The sequence below is a fragment of the Pipra filicauda genome, unplaced genomic scaffold (genome assembly GCF_003945595.2).
Source record: "Pipra filicauda isolate LSUMZ 115617 unplaced genomic scaffold, ASM394559v2 scaffold436_size1054928_pilon, whole genome shotgun sequence".
NCBI lineage: Eukaryota > Metazoa > Chordata > Aves > Passeriformes > Pipridae > Pipra > Pipra filicauda.
The window spans coordinates 185,863-206,322 of record NW_024104572.1 but is presented as its reverse complement, the minus strand read 5'-3'; the positions used below and the strand labels follow the sequence as shown (position 1 = coordinate 206,322).

The window sequence follows — 20,460 nt, the reverse complement described above, 5'->3', positions numbered from 1 at the left end:
TGCACAATTGTCTGCCGCCTGTTTGGGTTGAGGGACAGCCACGTCCATCCGCGGGATGGGGACACGGCGGATGGGGACACGCTGGATGTGGACGCGCTGCCCACCCTCCCCAGGGCGGAGGAGCTCCCCGACCCCCCGGCTCTCCCCATCCCCGCGGCGGGGGCGGTCCGGGACGGAGGCGGCCCCATCTCCATCCCAGTCCCCATCCCCATCCTTGCCCGCCTCCCGCAGCCAGTCGGGGCGGAGAGGCGGCACTCGAGGGCTCCTCCGCCGGCAGCCGGGCGGGCAGAGGGACACATGGCATGTCTGATGGCGGCTTTCTCCCTGGGCAGCGCTTTGGTAAGGCGCGCCCTGCCCTCTCTCCCTCCGAGGGGCGGGCGGGGGGCGAGGGGTGCGGGGTTTGGGGGGGTGGAGCGAGGGGTCCGCGGGGCGATCCCCGAGTCACTTCCTGAGACGCTCCCCGAGTGGCAAGCGGGGCCGGCGGGTGGTCCAAATGCGGGATGCGGTATGCAGGATGCGCGGTGCGGGATGCACAGGGGATGCGGGTGTGCGAGGGGCCGGCGGCGCACGGCGGGACTTGACCGCTGGTTACCTCTGTCTGTAGCTAAGGCGGGGGGGATTATCGCCGAGCATGCTCCCTGAGCCGCTGCGCCCCGCCGGCTTCCCGGAGGATTTGCGGAGGGACCGTAACCTTTGCATAACGCGCGGTGCCCGCGGGGGACGGGCCGGGCAGAGCCCCCGGGACCCTCCTGCCGCTGGGACCGGGCGGGCGCTGCCGTCCCCGCCGGGCGCCCCGAGCGGCCCGGCCCCTCACGGGAGACGCGAAACTACATGGGAAATAACCAAAACTGTGTAAAAGCAGCGGAGAGGTGAGCGGAGGGGTCGCGGGGAGCAGCCGCTCTCGGCGTGCCTGGAGCGCAGGGGTCGGGGATGCGGGGCTGTAGCATCACAGCGGTCTGCAGGTGTTTGGGGCACACGGAGGGTTCAGGTGTTTGGGGCATACGGAGGGTTCAGGTGTGTCTGTGCCTTACGAAGGGCTCGGGTAAGTCCGTGGGTGTCGTGGCCACGGGAGTTGCCCGTCTCTTTCCAAGCGATTGGGAGCCACTGGTGCCGTGCCAGGTGCTCGGGGGACCCTCACCCGTGGCAGGTGGTCCCTGGAGAGGAGGCAAGTGTGTGACAAAAGGCTGCTGACAACAGGCATTTCTGTCCACCGAGTGATTGAAATTGTTTATTGTCCCGGCAGCAAAAACCTCTGGCTTCGTACTCCCGGATGATTAAGTAGTTAGAGACAAGGAGCTTGTCCAAAGGATGCTTGGTGTTTGAATTGATCCAAACTGGAGGAGCTCTGACTGTCACCTGAATAATCAAGGTGACCTGCTCGTTGAGAGTTAGTTTTTGGGTGTTCCCTCTGATGCGTGAAGGTGGTCAGTGGTTCCTCCGAACAAAACAGCTTATGAGTGCCAAAGTAAGCCTTGGAAACATTCAGGGAAGAATATTGTTAACTCGCCTTCTCTTGGTTTTTAGGGAAAAGGGAGGTTTCCTTGCTTTGATTGTTGAGTTCTGAGATGTTTCACGTTACTCTTGTTATGTTCAAATTACATACCATTGCAGTCAACTGTTTAAGAAATTGAGAGTAAGTGTTACTGGATACCTGACCTCTGAGTAAGTTGAGAGCACAGCTAAAATCTTTTCCTTGGGAAAATGTGTTAAGCAGAGCTGATTTTTACATCCAGAACTTGGTGCTTGTGCATGAATGTGAAGACACTAACTGCAGAGTGGTTATGTAGGACTACTTTTTTTCATCGGTGATTATGTAGGACTGTTTGTTTTTTAATGTTTTCATCAGCATTCATGACAAGTTGACTGATTTGAGCTGCACTGCTTTTGCAGCATAAATGGGAAGACAGAAATCATGAGGGAGAGGATGGAAGTGGCACAGTGAAGAGGAGGCAATGTGACTTCTTAGTTGCATTGGAGGACAAAGAGGGGGAAACAGTGGCAGGACCTGCAGCTCTGTTTGGGGGTGTCCAACACCAGTGCCTTGAAAAGTAGTGCAGCACATATGATTTCCAAGAGATACCTTTGGGGACATGTAGATTGTTGGGCAGATGGGCCAACATGGAAATCCTGGCCAGCTACAGAAGTCTTTTTCAACACAGATCTGCATTAAAAATACTGAATTTTCTAATAGACAAATGTGCAGATGTTGGGCCCTGCTTATGACACCCTCCAAACAACAGATGACAGTGAACAGCCTCTGAACTCTTCAAAAGTATGTTCAGCTGAAGAAAATTCATGAGTGTTTTGCTTTTGACCTTACACACATTCTGTTGATATTGATGCAAGGTACCTGTGAGGGTAAAAGGAATGGAAGAAGTCCAGATTTTGTGTGCATAGTGAAAAAAGAAAAGAAAGGCAACTGAAAAGCCCTTGTCATGAGAGGTCAGGAGAGGAGGAGAAGGGGATTCAATCCAAAAAATGCCAAGTGGAATTGCACTGAGTGCTGTAATGGGCAAAGCACAGCAAAGGTATGGCTGTGAGCACAGTTGACCTTACAGTGTCAGCTGTGCAAGTACTGGAGCAGGGTTTAATATGTTTATGTAGCTGATAAGATTTCCATTAGGGATCACTATCAAGCAAGGAAAGCACACAGGGCTTTTGGGTGGAAAGCCAAAGAAATTGTACTGTTCCAGGTTGCAAAGTCTCCAAAACTATCAGTGCAGGAGCAAATAAGGCATAAAATAGTACATTTAAAAATTTGCAGAAATAAAACACATTTCACATTTGCAGAGTATATTCTGATCCAGAGGATCAGAGCTCTTAGACTTTTTGAGTGGCTGTCTTTTGAAAGGTCTGCACAAATAATTGTTCACCCAGCTCCCTTCCCCCTTCGGCTCTGTCCCAGTACAAGCCCTGGAACCAGAGTAACTAGAACCAAATTCTTTGAGTGCATGAGAAACCAAATACAATGGTAACTGAACTTATAAATGTATTAATCTGGTGCAAGGCCTAAAAGGGAAACTAGTTCTAAAGGAACTGTGTGCTGCAAGAGCTCTTTCACCTCTTCTATCAATGCTCAGGCAGAACAAACAAAAGATTGTTTTATTTTATTCCTCTTTCGCCTTTCAGCGCGTTACTGTGCTGGATTCTTGTGTTATTTAGATCATAATTCTTCAAGTGCAGGGGGGTTTGAAATGTGTTCCTAAACAGAAGTCTTTGAACTCCCTCCATCTTCCCTGCAGAACGGCAGCAGTTCCGGGTGCACCATGGCCGAGCCGAAGTCGGTGTGTGTTTCGGTGGACGAAGTGGTCTCCAATGGCACAGACACCCAAGACATTCGGCTCATGAATGGACACTTAAAAAAGGTGGACAATGCTCTGACAGAGGCTCACCGTTTCTCCTACCTACCCCGCAGACCAGCCGTGAACATTGAGTTTAAAGAACTGTCCTACTCCATCCAAGAAGGGCCGTGGTGGAGGAAGAAAGGTGAGGAAGACAGTGCTTCATCTACAAGAAACTGTAGATGCAGCAGTTTGTACAACTGCTTATTTTTGCCTCCCAATTCTACAGTATCTGAAGTAAATATGGTATTGCTGTGCTGCCAAATATCTGTCCTGTGATCTTGCATGTCTACAATTTATTGTTGAGGGTGGGTAGAATATGCAGCAGTTTAAAGATGGGGGTGGGGGGGAAAGAGGAGGCTTTTTTCTTTTACTCTTGCAACTGGCTGTTTTGTGAAACGGTTATTTTTTTCAGTACTCCTTCAGAACAGCGAGTATCTCAGAATTTCAGAAGGCATCTGACTCCAGGATAAAAAACATTTTCTTAAAATGCTGAGCTTGGAAATAAATGCTTTGAGCTGTAGGAATGTCAGCCCATCCGTGCCTCTTGGTGTTCTACGAGGGATCTCTCTAAGCTGATAATTCCTTTTAACTGATGGAATCACTGGCTCTTGCTAGGATTGAATCCTGAGGTTTAGTCAAAGACAAAGATGCTCTTTTGCTACCTCCTTTGCTGATATACACAGCAAAGAGTTCACAGCCTGCAACACAGGGTGTACCAAAATGATACAGATATTGGGAGCATCTTCAGAAAGAGAAGCGTTGGGAGTAAGAAGGGCATATTCAGCTCTGTTCTTTATATACCATTGGTCAGTTCCATCTCTGAAAGGTGGATGTAAGGTGGCTCTCTCGTTTCTCCTGGGTTTGGCATCCATTCCTTTTATACCTTCACTTGCTTTGTGTAGCCTTGTGTTTCCTAGAGAGTTTTTGGGTTTTGTGTGTGCATGTGACTAGTCATCTCTGAAAGGAAAACTAGGTCGTGCAGTAAATTCCTTCTAGTGAAAAGAAGTATGCCCAAGAGAAACTACTGAAATCTGCGGGAGAATTTTGTGTACTAAATGGCATAATTGCTCTTCCTTGAGGAATTCTCTCTCAGTAATGTAAACTGGTATGGTTGTGTGCTTTAGTTCTTTTAAGAGATAAGCCCCTGCCAATGGACTGCTCACCTGAGCCGTACTTCATACCTGCACAGGCTCTGCATCTATAAATCCAGTGGCTTAAACATTACACTTGAAATTGTTTCACAAAGTACATTGCTGCTGTCTGGAAATTGTGTCATTATCACAGCATCAAGGCCTTAATGGTCTAAAAATGTGTGGTATGAAAAACACTGGAGCTGTTGCCATGAAAGTGCTACTGTACATGGACAGCCTGTGCATACAATTGTTCATTTGTTGAAGGATCTGCAGATTTCATGCTTTAATGGGTTTTTCAACATCAGAACTGTATGCACACACACTGGCCATCTTTTATTTATCTATTAAAATTGCATGGAGCCGTGCTGTCCATAGGAGAACAATTGGTTTGGCAGCAACTTCGGTGCATTCAAAATTATGTTTTATCTTATCAGAATGAACTCAAACGTCGAAATGGAGCAAGGCCAAGATGTCTCGTGTGAGATTTAAAAGCTTGAGATCTCTAACTGGATGTCTTTCTCACTGGCCAGAAATGATTGAGGGGTTCTTTGTTCACATTTGCTGACATGCCTTGACTTGGCTTGAACTGAATGGCACGTCCTGGCAAAATGTCCTGCTGCTGAAAATGACCTGTTGAGGTATTTAGCTCTAGAGTATGGCTGTGACTGTGTCACTACACTTAGGTTTGAAAGAGGAGATTAAACTTTTCTAGCTGTCTGTGTGCAGGGGTTCATATTCTCTCCTCCTCACCGTGTGTCTTTCCTGGGGCCACCGAGGGCACCCTCAGAGGGGCTGTGAGGTTGTGTCTGCCAGCAGGGCTTAGCATTCTTCTTCTTCACAAGGACCTAAAACAGCTCTGGGAGGTCTACAGTCCATGCCAAGTGACTGTGAACCAAAGTGTACTCTCATTGCCAGTAAGATAAACCATATAATGTACTGCCTTTGGAGGCCATGGCCAGGTGGAGCCCAGTTGTTATCTTTCCTGGCGTCAGTGAGAGCACAACTGGGATATTGTACCCAGTGGTGGGCCCTCCAGATCCACAGAGATATTGGGAAGCTGGAAAGGGTCTGTCAGAGGGGTAAAAAATTATTCAGGGGGCCTACGAAGAACAACTGAAGAAACTCAATATATTGGTTTTAATAGAGGAGATTTTTCATTCTAGAAAAGAAAATTGAATTGCCTGAATAGTCTCCAGTGAAGGTAAGGCCCAAACTATCAGATTCCTTGAATTGTTTTAGTGATTCTGCAAGTAAAATTTTTTTTGTGTATGCAATTTGGGATATTCTCTGTTTCAAACTGATGGATTTGTAGATTAATGCATTGCATGTGAAACTGTTCTGAATGCCTTATACTGGTCTCTCCTCCAGTGGGAAAATGGGACTTTTCAGTGGGTTTTAATCTGCCACTGCTCAACAGAAGGGCAATATTGGGCCTCCTAACACTGGTGGTGGTCGTAGTTCTACACTCCTTGTGGATTCCCTGTGCTAAAAGTCTCTCTCAGTGATGTGATGTGAAATGTTTGAATTCACTTTTTTTATGAGAAGAGGAGCAGAAAACACTAGGACAGTCCAGTATAGGAAATGCAACTGAAGTAAAATTGTGTGCACAACTTGGGAAAAAAAAAAAAAAGAGAAATGTCTCAGTTCACATTGTTCTTGAGTGCTGGTTGTGGTACGAAGTGATAAGGGAAGCTGTTTCAAAAATGTGCCTTTTAAATTAATGGTGTTTCTATTCTGAAATGGAGCTTAGAAAAAAAAATATACTATTTCTACATCATTCTCCATGACTGTAATGAATTAGTTAAACCCCTTCAAGAGTGTTGGATCACAAAGGCAGAAGCATAGTTTCCTTACAAAGCTGATTCCTGCCAGAGTGTTGGAGAGGAATTCAGCTAAAGAGCAACTCCCTTCAGTAAAAATGGTATTGCAAAATGATGTTAAGGTTAAACTCCAGATTAACAAAAGGAGGAATAATTAGTAGTGCTGCCACTGTGTTCTGTACTTAGCTTGATTGTTCAGAACAATGAAACTCATGGTATGTCATGTCATTTACTTTTCATTAAAAGCACAAAGAAAGGTGAATTTGCATTGCTTGTCAACAAGAAAGAAGCTAAATAAGCTGTAGTAGACTTCAAATTAGAATTTTTCATTGATTTGTGTGTCAGCCTTTAAATGCCTAATTTATCTATTGAATCTATTGAATCTCTTTTTCTCTTGTAAAGGAGGGAGGGGCATTTTGATTCTAAGGTTTATGTGATAAATGCCTCTCTGCTCATGGTGTTTTATCAAATTCGTAGCAAAGATTGGTGTGACTCTGGAGCTGATTCATTCCTGGTGTAATTCCTCTTGTGGTCAGGGGCATTTACAGGGAAGGAAGGTGGCAGGTCAGTCCTAGATCAAAACTTGATGGAATGGTATGTGACCCATTCCATTCAGGAGGAGCTGTTGCTCCTGTATGGGAATTTGGAAAAGCTGACAGAGGTAAAAGTTTCAGAAGGTCTCAGATGACTTTGGCGTTTTCCCCATAAAGCTTTTAGGGAACCAGTCAACAGAGAGAGTCAAACTGTTTCTTTAGTTTTGAAGGATTTTTAACTGACTTGATCCAGATCAGGTTAAGGATCTTCCATAACTGAAAATGTGTCTCAGTCCTTGTTCAAGCATTTTCTGGGGGTTTCCTGTGGGTCAGCGAGTTTCAGGATTTATTTAACAAAGGTGCAGGATTCCTGGAGTAACTGCTGTAAGATTAGTTAGTCTAAGAATGCCTTCTCCTTTCTTTTAGGACAAGGGAGCCAGCTGGCCTGGAGGTGAAGAGAAAAATGAGAGTCTTATGTTAGATCCAGTGTGGCTCCTTAAATATGGAAATAGCAAGATCTGCAGAGTTTCAGAACAAAATGTGACCAGAAGTTTTACTGTCTCATAACAAAGCCATTTATGTAAGGCTTGAGAAAGAGATGAAAGTGGGTCTTATCTTGGCTTCTGAGCTGTTTGTTTAAACTGCAGTTTGAAATGCAAACCACAGAAACCTAGATTGGTTTTACCAGTTCATAGAAAAATTAGAGACTTGTAGGTTTTAATACTAGGACTGCCTGAAAACTGTTTGCAGGGGGATTTCATAGAAAACTCAATGCCTCAGGTTTCTGCCATTTTTGTTAAAAGCACCATAAAGTAATCTGAATTGTGATTTGGGGATGAATTATGTATAGGCCTACATACAAAGAGGGCAGGAAAAGTACTTTGGAGCTTTCCATCTTGGTCAAATTCATTCAGCTTTACCTAAAAAAGATACATATGTTCTATATACCCAGCAAAGGAAATTTCTTCTATTATTTCTGGGTGATTTTGCTATAATACAGGATGGAAATGGAAATATTCTTCCTATAGAACTTGAGTGCACCCGGGAAGAAAGTAGTAATAAATTTGCTTTCAAAACTCCACAACAACTCAGAGATTCCTTTTTTTTTTTTTCCCCTTCTCCCCCCCCCCCTCCACTTGTCAGTATTCATGGTTAATTAGGCAACGTTTTAGTTGGAAATTTCTCCGTTGTTATTTTTAGGACTGTAATGACTCATTTGTGCTGCGTTCAAGAGTAAGTTCTGCTAGGATCTGGTCTTTAGTAACCTCGGAGGGAGCGGGATTCAGCCGGTCAAAATCCAGCCCGGTGCTTCTATGGAGTGGGTTTGGTACCGATACAGAAATTCATGGTCAGCAGAAAAAATGTGCTATTCCTTGTTATTTTGGGTTTGTGCTAATGGCTCGAACCCTGTGGAAGCAGTCAGCTGGAGGGGTGCTGTCTTTTCTGTCAAGGTTGTTGTTTCGTGGCTTTGAGATTCAGGAGTGGCAGGAGAGGAATGAGGGACTGGGCTTATCCTGGATGGCTCCCTCGTGTCCGGTGGGGAAGCACGGAGTCTTTGGCAGGTTGTTTGGTATTCGTGAGCTGTGAAAAGTGGCCATCACAGTCCGAGATAGTGTCATCAGAACAGCGAGATGCCTGCATTTCAGCTCGGAGGGCTGTGTATTATGTTAATGCTGTTCCCTGCATAAGATGGAAACTTCAGCCGCTGTCAAATCATCAGCAGAGATTTAAACAGCCTGGGTTTTGCTGATTTGCCTCGGTGCTGTCTCACGAATTAGTTCTGGTACACGCACTCGGACAGACCCGTTTCTTTCTATTTAGTTGGGGCTTTTTTTTTTTTTTTCCAGCATCAGCATCATCAGCATCCTTTCTGTGACTTCATTTAAAAGATTTCACACCCCCCGCTCCGGAGTTATCCAAAGACCCAAACGAAAAGGAGAGGCTGGGGGGGGGGTGGGGTGGGCGGCAGGGAGGGATTTGCCCTAAATTATTTGCTAATCCTTGCTGGAGGAGTCGGAAAAAGCCTGTCCTCATCCGTGGCAGGTGCACTGCGGTAGAGGTGCCGCATGCCCGCTCCGGGCGAGCCCGGCGCGGTTACTGGCGGGCAATGCACTGCAGTAACCCGCGCCAGCCTGGTTGGCTGCTCCAGGCTCTGTTGCTAAGATGGGAGGAAGGAAAAGATGCAGAGCTAAACCCACTTTCCGAAAGCAGGGTTTGGGGGTTTTTGGTGTTGGTTTTTTTTTTTTTCCTTTTTCTTTGTTCTTTTTTTTTTGTGGTTGTTTCCCCCCCCCCCCCCCCCCCACCCCCCCCCACCCCGTCTCTGGCAGATGGGTTGTATTGTTCTCGACCATCTTTTTTTTTTTTTTTCGCCTGCTTTGTCTGAGAGAGACCCCGCGTTTTCATCATCTCGGAGAGATGCCTGTATGCAAATTGAGATCCATATGTCGGAAAGAATAAACAAGTTAGGCTGCAACCCTAGTAAAAATCTCTGTGGCCAGCTACTGTGTGTGACCAACTATTCTTTTTCGGTGGCTTAAAATATTAGAAAAAATAAAAAGAAAACGCGATTTTTTAGCGGAGGATTTCTAAGCGCGCGTTTCAACCTTGATAAAATCCGTGCAGTTTTTCTTTTTAACACTTAAGCTGTCTCAAGATGGTAAAAATATACTGAGTAGTCACTGTTGCTGGAATAGTTCACAGTGTTTTATTAAGTGATATATAACTCCTTGTAGCATGGGTTGTATAAAATAGAGGTTATTGGGAATAAATCTTGGTCAGCCCCTTTGTCTGATCCTTCTCCTCTTTCCCAGCTGAGCAAGACCTTACTTCAGCATTACTTATTTTCCTCCAAGCAGAACCCGTTGTTATTGTGGGTTTGGCTTTGTTGGGGTTTGGATTTTTTGTTTGTTTGTTTGGGGTTTTTTTGGGCCTGGAAATGTGTCTGAGTTTGACTCAGTGATTTTTGGTCACTGAGTCTTTGTGGGAGTAGAACCTATTTTTCTTCTTTCTCCTTGCTGTATTGTTTATTAAAAGTAAACACAACAATGACCTGACTGTTTTTAATTCTAGCTCGTGTTTTAATACAATAAATTTTATTAACCACCTGTTGTGAAAACTTGTGACTGAGGAAGGAAGTTTTAGAGAGAGAGAGAGAGAGAGAGCAACTAAAACATTTCAGAATTTATATGGCAGGAAGTGGTGATGGCAAGCTGTTGGGAGTCTGAGCTGTGGTCTCTGCTGTTTCCATCTCCCAGTAACTGTGTGTTGGGGGCTGGCTGTAACTCACCCTGACAGCCTTCCACTACAACTTTCTGTGTGCTGAGTGGGATTTGATGAAAAGCTTTGCTGTCCTCTGCCCATAGGCAGTCATGTCTTGCTCGAGGTGTTGCGGAGGTAGAGATGGAGTGCACCATAATCTCGGTGTGCTTTTTTCTCATTTCAAAGTAGACTTTGGCTTCCGTAGTCTGAAGAAGTCTGAAGGAAGATGAAGCAAAACTCATTTTGCAATTGAAGCCTTCAGACATCACATGGTTGATCACAGTTCTCCATAACCTCCCTAAAAGGAAAGAGAAATCACAAAAGCAGACAAGAATAGAAACTAGCTCGAGTGAAAATGCCATTCAAGTTCGTTTTCTGTTGTGTATTCACATGCCATTTTGAAAAAGTGCTTTCTTGAAGTCCGTGGGGTCTAAGCTTAACCAGCTTACTAGGGCAGATCTTTTGTTCTCAGGGGTTTTAATATCTCAGAGTTCAGCTCTGTATTTTCTAAGAAATTATCTGCTTCACACTTCCCTGTAGCATTGTTCTTGTAGGTAAGCTGGCTGGCTTTGGGAAGACAGGGAACATGATACTACTCAAAATGTGACAGACCCTCAGCTGCTTTGTAATTCACCGCTGTTTCCATTAAACTGATGGGTACCTTTGTCCTCTGTTAGAAAACAGTGTTTAGCCTTGCTATTAAAATTAAGATCTCAAAACTTACCCAAAACAACATGCAAGGAGAATCCCAGCAAAATCTGCATGGTAGTTGAGCACATGGGAATGAACTGCTTTGGATTTAAAATTAAAGCATTGCCAACTGAAGAGTGGCTGTTCATTCTCAAAATGAACATCCCTGGGGCAAGACATAAATGCCTTAGGCATGGTTTACCCCTGGAACCTCTGTGACTCGCCTCTGCTGAGGGGCATAAGGATATATGTCCAAGCTAAGACTGAGTTTTTGACAAATATAAGGTGGGAGTTTAGGTCAGCTTGCCATATGTCCCTTCTCTGACAGCAGGCAGAGCTGAGTGTGTGGGGAAGAGTTCAAATCAAATGCAGGCAGGTGTGCAGCAGTGTTTCTGCAGGTTCCCACAGCCTGCAGCTCAGAGTTTCCTCATCTAGGTGTGGTATCTTTGTGTATCCTAGCTCTAGCTCTCACTGGATTTTATTTTCGTAACATCATTCCCTTTCTCTCTGAACCTTTTGTGTTCATGCTGTCACCTCGTTCTTTGCCTTGCTTTTTCAAACCATTCAGCAGTAGGGTGAACACCACCTAATTCCCTGAGGCTCAGGGGTAAACTTGCTTCACTGGTTGACCACTGACTCCTACTCTTTTGTTTCCTGTTGCTCTATCTGCTTTCTCATTTATTTGAGAACCGGTCATCTACCTTCTTGTCAGGTTAATTTATTTAAGAGCTTTAATGAAAGACCTTGTTGAAACACGACATCCATGTAAGATGACAAAATGCCCCTCTTTTTTTAGGTATTCCTTCCACAAGACATCACGTGCATTTAATATTACCAAATCTTGTATCAGAGGCTTCTGCACAACATCTTTTTTCTCTGTCAAAAGCTTTGGGACAGCAGGAAACTGAGGTGTTAGTGGTTCAGATTTCCTGTCCACTGTGCCAGATTCGAACCTAGAAGTTAGCAATTTTTGGTTAACACCATTGGTACAGAGGGCAGCAAATCCACCAGCCCTTACTTAGACTGTACCATGTGGAAAACTTGTTTCTCTGGTGTGAAGGCAGTTTGCAAGTACAGCTTTAGTGCCAAGGACTGGCAGAGCCCTGCTCACCAAGCCAAGGACCGAACCTTATAGGCATGTTCTTTTTGATATCAAAGTCTGTGTTAATTAGGAAATGGGAAGACTGAGGGTCCTCAAATTGTCCAAATGTAATCACTTTTTTACCAACTTCATGAAAAGAACATATAATACAATATGTATGGAAGAATTACTTCCCTTTTCAACCAATCCTTTGACTTGTTCATCCCCAAGTATGATGGCAAGAGGTAACAGCACATACATAGAAGGCCAGTTTTGGTGGTTTTCAGTGGCTGTTTCAATCTCAATGGCTTCCTACAAACATCAGGAGGCCTGTGGAAATACCTCATTAATGATGATTCAGATCTTTGAAAGTGGCTCCCTTGTGAATTATATGCTTCAGTGCAGACGTTTGAGCTTAATTTGGCCTTTGGACACTTAGTCTCTTAGAAGATTTTAGAATGAATATTTGATCAGAATGTAAGTGGTGGCATAAAATCCGGAAGAACTAGTCCCATGTAAGTGTCTCTGGAACGGGGACAAAATAATTCTGTCTAGGAAATGGCGTGGCTGGAGATGCTGCAATATGTCTTGAGTCACTCTGTGGGAACCTGTGCAACTGCATTTCCTGATTGGACTTTACTTTCTTGTCGCTGTTGGGCTTGTATTCTCATTTCCAGTTCATTTAGACTTTGCTGATTTCAGGGGAAGAAACAGATGCGCTCTGAAGACTTAATTCTCTTCAGAGGGTATAGGGCTGAAGCCATCCAAATTCTTATCAGGCAGAACTATCTGGAATTACATAATAGTCAGATGGAGTTAACCTCTTGTTCTTTGTCCATTTTTTTGGTTTTTTTTTTTGTTATATATCTGTTCCAAGTAAAAATAAATGGCAGAGACCTTGGCTTTACAAGCTAATTTACCATCTGCTTCTCATCTAGCATCTACAGCCTACATCTTTTGTGTAAGAATCATATTTCTTCCTGCTTAGCGTGTTTAGATTAATGACAAATGTTGTTTATAATTGCAGTACATCTGCTACAGGAGAGAGGAGAAGATAGAACATGCAGTGGTCAGGTTCCTGGGGGAATGAGAATGGACCTGTGCTCTGTCTCTTGCTGATCTTTAGAGGGTAGGCTTTTATGCCACACAGGAGAAGAAAGTAGTTTCAAGTGAAGTCATGCACCTGGTAAAGATAAATTTAAAGAAAAAAATTGGAAGGTTTTAATGCCCTTGCTAAACAATGGAGTTAAATTCTGTCCTGTTGCATCTGTTTTGTTCTTGTGGAAGCAGTCAAGTGGATGAGGCTGCACCAACAGAGCATGGCTAGTATAATTTTTTTTTTGTCATGATCCAGTTATTACCTTAAGTGCTTTGGAATTTAAGCACTCTAATAACACCAACATGACAGGGCTGGAATTGGTAAATGAGTACACAATTAAAAGAAAGGGGATTGAAGCTAAATTTGCTATTAGAGGAAGGGAGTTATTTTTTCTGGGTCAAAAAGCCACAAGCTTCTACCAGATTATTGCATATGAATATCAAGGCCTGATTATCTAAAATAGCTATTTTAGGCTCATGGAGCTGAAGTCTTTGGGTGGCTGGCTGGGACTGAGTTTCTCTTCTGTCTCCACTCAGAGAGGTGAAGGTCATATGCTGCCAGAAGAGAAATGTAGGAGTCAGAAAGGCAAGGACAGTGCAGAGGGACACATCTGTGCACAGCTGGCCATGAAGAGTTATTCCCCTGGGTTTTCATTTTGACTCTGAGTCTTGAAGAATTACTCGAAGGAGAATTTGTCCCAGAGGAACAAATTGACAGGACATAGATATGAAGTGTGCAGGTGATTGATGGGAGTCGTTTTGGAAAACCAGTTGGGTCGGGTCTGTGAGTTCTTCCCAAGAAGTTGTGGTGATTGTAAAACCGGACTGTTGGTAGTAGCTGAACCTGGTGGGGCTTTGGGACCATTCCTCTCCTCTGACAGCTTGTGGGCTGCACACACACCCCCCAGACAAGGCAGATCTCTCCACCAGTGTGTTTTGGACACTCTGTCAATCCAAACACTAGCCTGGGCTCTGGTCTCTTTCTGTTAGTGGTACCTGGACCTACAAGCCCTCAGGTTTGCAACCTCTCACTCCAGCAGCTGATGTGAAAACTTCTGCTACTCACCACTGATATTTTATGCACATGAGCTCACAGCAGTGAGTGCATTCACACAGTAGAAAGTTGGGAATAGTGTATAGCAGGAGTGCAAGTTGGATTGCAGTGTTTAGGATCTTGGTCAGACAGGTGTACTGACCAGCCACCCCTTCACATGTGTCTGACCCCTTTAATCCCCATTTAGACACATCTTGGTGGGCTTTCCTCCAGGAACAGCAGTCCAGTCCTTTTCCTTGGAGCATCTTCAGAGTGGCTGATTCAGGGAGCTGTGTTTGCACTGGGTAAGTTTGTAGGCTTGGTGCTTTTAGTCTCATAACTGAGTAAAGACCATTTTAGACCTTCTTGGCTGATTTGATTTTTTTTTTAAGCTTTGTTTTTGAAAACAAATGAAAAAGTAAGGCTTGGCAGTCCTTTTTTTGAGCTCATGGAAAGTTTCCCTGTGTTATATATCATCATAGAAGTGGAATTCACATGGGCACATTTTTTACCCTCTTATGTGAAAGTTTGAGAGAAGTTGTGAGTAACTGCAAATGGGGGATGGAGTTGCTGCCACTTTTGATTATAATAAATCAGGTTCTGCTGTCTTAAAGGCTGAGTTGTGACAATATGTGTGAGCTGCTATATCAAAAACAGTCAGAGGAGCTTGACAGACACTCCTGAAGGGGGTTGACTGCTTGATTTTTTGTCTGGGAGAAAGATGATGTAAACCTCAAGGAGAAATGCATTACCTGAAGTAGTCACAAGCCCATGAACCCTGGGATTACTGTAAGGCTTAGTGTTCATAAAGAATGGTTATGTCTTATCCAGTGGTAGTTTGACACCTGAGGACACCAAAAGAAAGATGAAACTTAAGAATATACATAATGATACTTATAAGATTTACCCTTTAATCTCCAAAGAGAAGCATTAGCACTGGTCTCCTGAATCCCATATATTCCAAATATACCACGTGCACATTATAAAACCAACCAAACAAATAAAAATAAAGCAGCCTGCCCCATATAGGGCATGGATATGACATATTAGCACTCAGCATTTGATTCCTATTGGCAGGCAGTAAAAATAAGCTCCCCAAGCGAAGTGAATTGGGATAAAAGGTGGCACACATTCTGCAGTAAATAAAAATAACTTCAAAGCCAACCTACAATTCATCTCAGACATTCATACTATATTGCTTTAAAAGTACAGGACCAAGTGAACCTTGAAATCACTGCAGTGGCATATTGGATGGAGTTTACCCAAGGAACAGGTATCAGCATTCTGCCAGGACTGTTGTCTTATGATAGAACATTTTGAACCAAATTCATTCCTAATATAAATTATCTGAAATGAATAAATCTTGCTGAAGGAAGAGTATGGCCTAATACCAGAAGACAGTTTTTCATTTATTTGTATGTTTTACTGCTAAAACTGCATTCTAAAATATACAGAAGCCAGTGCAGTTCATTTTAAATGTTAGTGTTGAATGCCACCAATATGCTCTTTGGGCCAAATAGACTTTAGGCTACCACTGTAATAAATCAAAGGCCATTTTTTCCCCCACTCCCTCCCATCACCACGTTTTAATCTAAGAAAACTTGCCCTGGCTTGGATTCCAACTCCTGTCCAGATATTCACCATTACAAGTGAGAGAGTGCAAGCAATGTTTATACAGTGGTGGAAATGTGTCAGCAGGCAACATCCAATTCATGTTCAATATTATATTTAATATCTCCATACAGATACCTGTAAATATAAGTGTGTGAGTATATAAATATACAGGTTATCTCTGTTTTCATATATATAGATGTTTGTATACACCCATACACTCAGATATGTTTATTTATGTACAAAAACTGGCTGTGTATCACTATAACGAATATTTTGAAGATAACATTTTTATAGAGGTGTATATTCCTCCTCCTCCTCCTTTGTAGTGACAAGATGATGTAATTATAGGAAAGCAGCAACAACCTTATTTCTTTTAAATGAAAAGCAGAAGAGTATCAGTTGCTTAGAAGTGGTTCAGGTCTGTTGCTACTGGATTAACAGCATAACAGGATAAAATAGCAGAAAAAATGACTGTAAAATGGAAGCTGTTTTATCTACCTGAGTGCCAGTGGTGTAAAGAATGGTATAAAGAAAAGACAGCATTTTGTGGATGCTTTTCAATAGGGACTTATTACATTACATAAGCTGAGTAATTTTCTATTCTCAGTCGTTTCTCTCGTAATCATATTGTTTGTGCTTTGTTCTTGTTTTCTTTAGAAGTTGTAGGAAAGAATGGGTTGGAGCTCTCATATGTGTTAGTGGTGGGTCCAATTCATACCTGTTTGGGCAATTTGGGCTGTTTATAACTGTTGACATCATTGTCTGAATTTCCTTCTTTACATAGCTGAGCATTATTGCAACTTGCTTTCCTGCTGGGTGTAAAGGAGAGTATGCTTATGTGCCAGATAAACGAGTGCTACTTCTGTTTGTTTGAACAGTGGTTTGCTGGTGAAAACTAGAAGGAGTTGTGTATCTTGGGGTGCAAAAGGAAAATACCAAGGTTTTATGCAGACAAACAGAAATGTGCTTTGATTTGGAAGAGCCAGCAAGAGAACGGTGCAAGGAACAGGAATGTGGCAGAGATGTTCTTCTAACAGATTTTCTTGGGGGCTAGAAACTTTCCATTTGCCTTCTCTTAGCACCTTGGGGGTGGAAGGGAAAGGGCTGGTGAGGATATTGTCAGCCTTGGGAGGATCCAGACTGGGTACCCCTTACACCTGACACATCTCGGAGGTGTGAGCGGGAGTGCTCCGTGGTCTCTTCTTCACAGGGTTGAGGGGAGTGGGATCGAGCTGATAAGAACTGTATTGGCACTTTCTTTTTTGCTAGCCACACTGGCACTAATACATCTCGTGATCTGTGTGAGTTGCCTACTGTGTTTTAGAAGATGGTCCCTCCTGTCTCCTCCAGCTCCACTAATTATCCACACTCGCAGCCATTCTGTGGAAGTGCTGACACTGAACACATAAGAAGAAGTGGCTCCAAATGCCTCCAAGGTGTTTACAGCTGTACACAAGGAAAGGAGATTGGGGATATAGTCAAGATTAACCTCTCCTTTTGTATCACAGTATCATTATCTAATGAGATCAGAAGCAAAGCCCAGCAGCTTAGTCAGTGTTACAGCGTAGGCACCCATTTCAGGAGGAAGCCTTTGAGAAGAGCAATCTTCAGCCGTCCACCTACACCATTTTCTTTGTGGCTTTGCAAGATGGAAAAAGTGACAGATGTAAACCTCCCCAAAAGCAGTTGCATGTTCTCCTTGCATGCATTGCCTTCGGAGACTTTTGCCCCCCAAACCACTGACTCGTGGAAGAGCTCCGTCGGTGACCCTTGTCCTTGCTGTCCCTGGACTGGCTTGGCACAGCCAGAACTCTGTGCTCTGCTGGAATTCAGTGAGAAGACAGGCTGCTGGTTTCACATCATCCATGCTGTTTCCACTAGACCAGGTCCCATTCTTGGGCTTTATGTACGTTGGGACCCATGCCCGATTCTTTCATGTTGGTTCTGCATCAGTTCCTAAATGACCTTCCGGTTTAGGTTCATCACACATCCCTCTACAAGAGCATGCCTTGTGCAGTTTCCCCAAGCATTATTCTGACATAACAGATGGTGGGATATTTGTAGGTAAAGCCAAATTATAAATTTGATTATGTTTTGAATATACCACTCTATGTGAAACTAATCCTGGTGTGATCTTTACTGACATATGAGGGTCTTGAGAGCACTGCTTTGGATTTCTCTAGGAAGTGTAGCAAACCCTTCAATTGTATAAGGACAATTTATCATCAGAAAACAAATGGAGAGTGTGGGAGAGAAGAAGAGAGTAGATCAGATTCTGTCCCTACTCCAAGATCTTGATCTTAATAGTTCATGTCAATAGACTAAGAACATGGGGCCAGGGCATGTGGAAGCTATTGTGCTAACAGTAATATCAGCTGTAAATATAAAAGAACTCTTCCAAATATCACAAATGCAGAAGTAGAAACTCTTCTGTTGAGGGCAGATAGCAGGGCTTAAAAAAAGTTTGTTGTGTTTCGCTCAGGTCTGAAATTTAAAAATACAGCAATATTTTGAAAACATTGTGATCTGGTAAGAGAGCAATGTTCTGTACTTGTGCCATTACCCAGATTGTTGCAGCCCCTGTCAGCATAAGGTAATCTCACCTGTTGGCACAAGGACAGAAAAGGCACAGGTGGTGCATTCATCACTTGCACATGATGATCAAAAGCATTTAGGTAGCACTGAAATGAAAACTCGCAATATTAGAGGTACTTATTTTTCCATTTGCACACAGGCTACAGCTGTCATTACTTTCCCCTGTTCTGTCACATCCACTTAGAAAAAATTACTTGAAGACTTCAGACTTGAGCATCACCCGTATGGCACTGAACATGCTGCCCCTAGAACTGTCTGTGGCCTGGCAGACCACAGTGGCTTTATCATTGTGTGTAATGGAGCTGCTCAACTCACAATGAGATTTTAAATTAAGGTCTATCAGGTGTTTTCAAGTACATGGATTGCATTAGTGGTTGTACCTAGTAGGTAGCACACACACACACGTTTTCCCTTGAGTGTTTCACGGTAGCGAGAAACAGGCTTGACAGAGTAATAGAAGTTGGGTTGGAAGAGATCTTAAAGATCATCTCATTCAAACCCCCCTGCCATGGGCAGGGACACCTTCCAGTAGGCCAGTGTCCAACCTGGCCTTGGACACTTCCAGGGATGGGGCAGCCACAGCTTCTCTGGGCAACCTGTGCCAGGGCCTCACCACCCTCAGAGTAATGAATTTCTTCCTAATATCTGATCGAACTCTACTCTTAGTTTGAAGCCCCTCCCAGCTTTTGGCACACCCCAGCCTACTCTATAAGAAGAAAGCCTTGACTTTGTGCAAGCACTGCCCAGGCAACAACAGCCAAAACACACCGTGTTATCAATGCTGTCACAGCTCCAAAGCAGCACCCTGGGGGCTGCTCTGCAGAAAATTAACTCTGTCCCAGCCAGACCCAGTAGAACAGCTCACATGAAATGTTTGTGTTGTAGATGTTTGCGGCAAAATCTCATGTTGAAATTTTGAGTTCCTGCTATATCAGTATTCTGATGTGGAAGGTTTCCATCTTCCAGTCTTTGAATCCTTGCAATACTGCCTTGTGTCTAGGTTGTCATGAATCCCTGCTTTTGATCCCTGAGCCTGTGTCAGCTGCTGAAATAGCACAAGCCTGTGCTGCTGTATATTGATTTTAGTGGTGCCGTGTTTCTTGACAGGAGCCGAGTCTGGAGAGGACCTGTGATTTTTAGGATCAAAGCATGTGTTTTGAGGTGACAGGGATATTTTTCTAACTGTGTCTCTTCATTATCACATTTAAAGTGACAGTATTTGTGAGGAAAACCATGTAAACACTCTGGACTCTTTGTCTCCTTTTTCTCTCCTGTGTGTACTGGTGTGTTCATAGGCAGCAGAGATAAATGACTTACAGAAGTATGTTAAGTATAGGTGGTCCACTGATATAAAATCATATAGTAAGGGAATAAAGAAACATCAAGTGACAAGTCAAATTTAATTTTCTGGTAATGTATCCAACCAATATTTTTTTTGAAATGTCGTTGTCAGTTTAGTTGGTGGCCAGGAAAAAATGGAAACATGTTCTCCTGACTTTGGAAAAAAATGTATTTTGGAATATGGTTTATAGAGGCATCTAATTAGAAGGATGTGAGATGACCAACAGTTTTTATGTGAGTTTCTTTCATAATGATATACATGAGCCTTTGGGCCATTGACATAGTTCATCTCTTTTGATGGACTTCCAATTTGTGGAGGAAGCAGCTGCTTTTACTACCAAGTTTTTCCTAATTAGACCAGTTGGATCAGCCAGCTTAAGTCAGTCCATAGTTTGCCCGTTGCCTCTTCACTGAACAGCTGAATACCCTAATTGTAAAGAAGGACAGAAAGTGTCAAAGGAAGTTACAGTTGTTACTGGGAAATGAACCAATGCAGAGAAACAAGTATGAAGGAGAGGGCTGTTAACACAAAGGGCCTCCTGATGAACCTATAGTGAAAGTCCCTCTGGAAGTTTTCAATATCCTCTTTTGGTTCTAAAATGATGGTGCATCAGAGTAGAAACATGTTGTTTCTTCACTGTATATTTTTTCTGACTACATTTTCGTGGAGATTTGTTGGGTCGAGGACTTTGTAGCTAGGAAGACAGAAAATGCAGTCGAGTGGATGCGACCAGATCTCCTGAAACTGTAAGAGACTCAAGTTGGAGTTCTTGATCTGACTCAAAGACTTAGGTTTGGTTCAGTGAGTTCCACTGGCCTCTGGACTGGCTTGATTCTGGTTTGCCAAGAACACAACCAAACAAAAAATCTGCCACCAAACCTCAAAGCTGAATTTCCTTTCTGCCTCAGAATACGAATAA

At 43.6% G+C, this 20,460-nt stretch overlaps 1 protein-coding gene across 2 annotated transcripts in view; it reads left to right on the top strand.

Moving 5' to 3' along the window:
- Positions 1 to 241: 241 nt before the first annotated feature.
- ABCG1 (ATP binding cassette subfamily G member 1) overlaps positions 242 to 20,460 on the top strand; it is a 50,151-nt gene continuing 29,932 nt past the window's right edge. Inside the window, exons 1-2 of one of the 2 annotated variants that reach the window (XM_027742006.2) lie at positions 242 to 339; positions 3,243 to 3,486. In XM_027742006.2, coding sequence (XP_027597807.1) covers positions 298 to 339; positions 3,243 to 3,486 — 286 coding nt within the window. In that variant the 5' untranslated portion in view covers positions 242 to 297. Of the gene's footprint in view, positions 340 to 695; positions 870 to 3,242; positions 3,487 to 20,460 lie in introns of those variants that run through there. The other variant, XM_027742007.2, reaches the window with a different exon arrangement.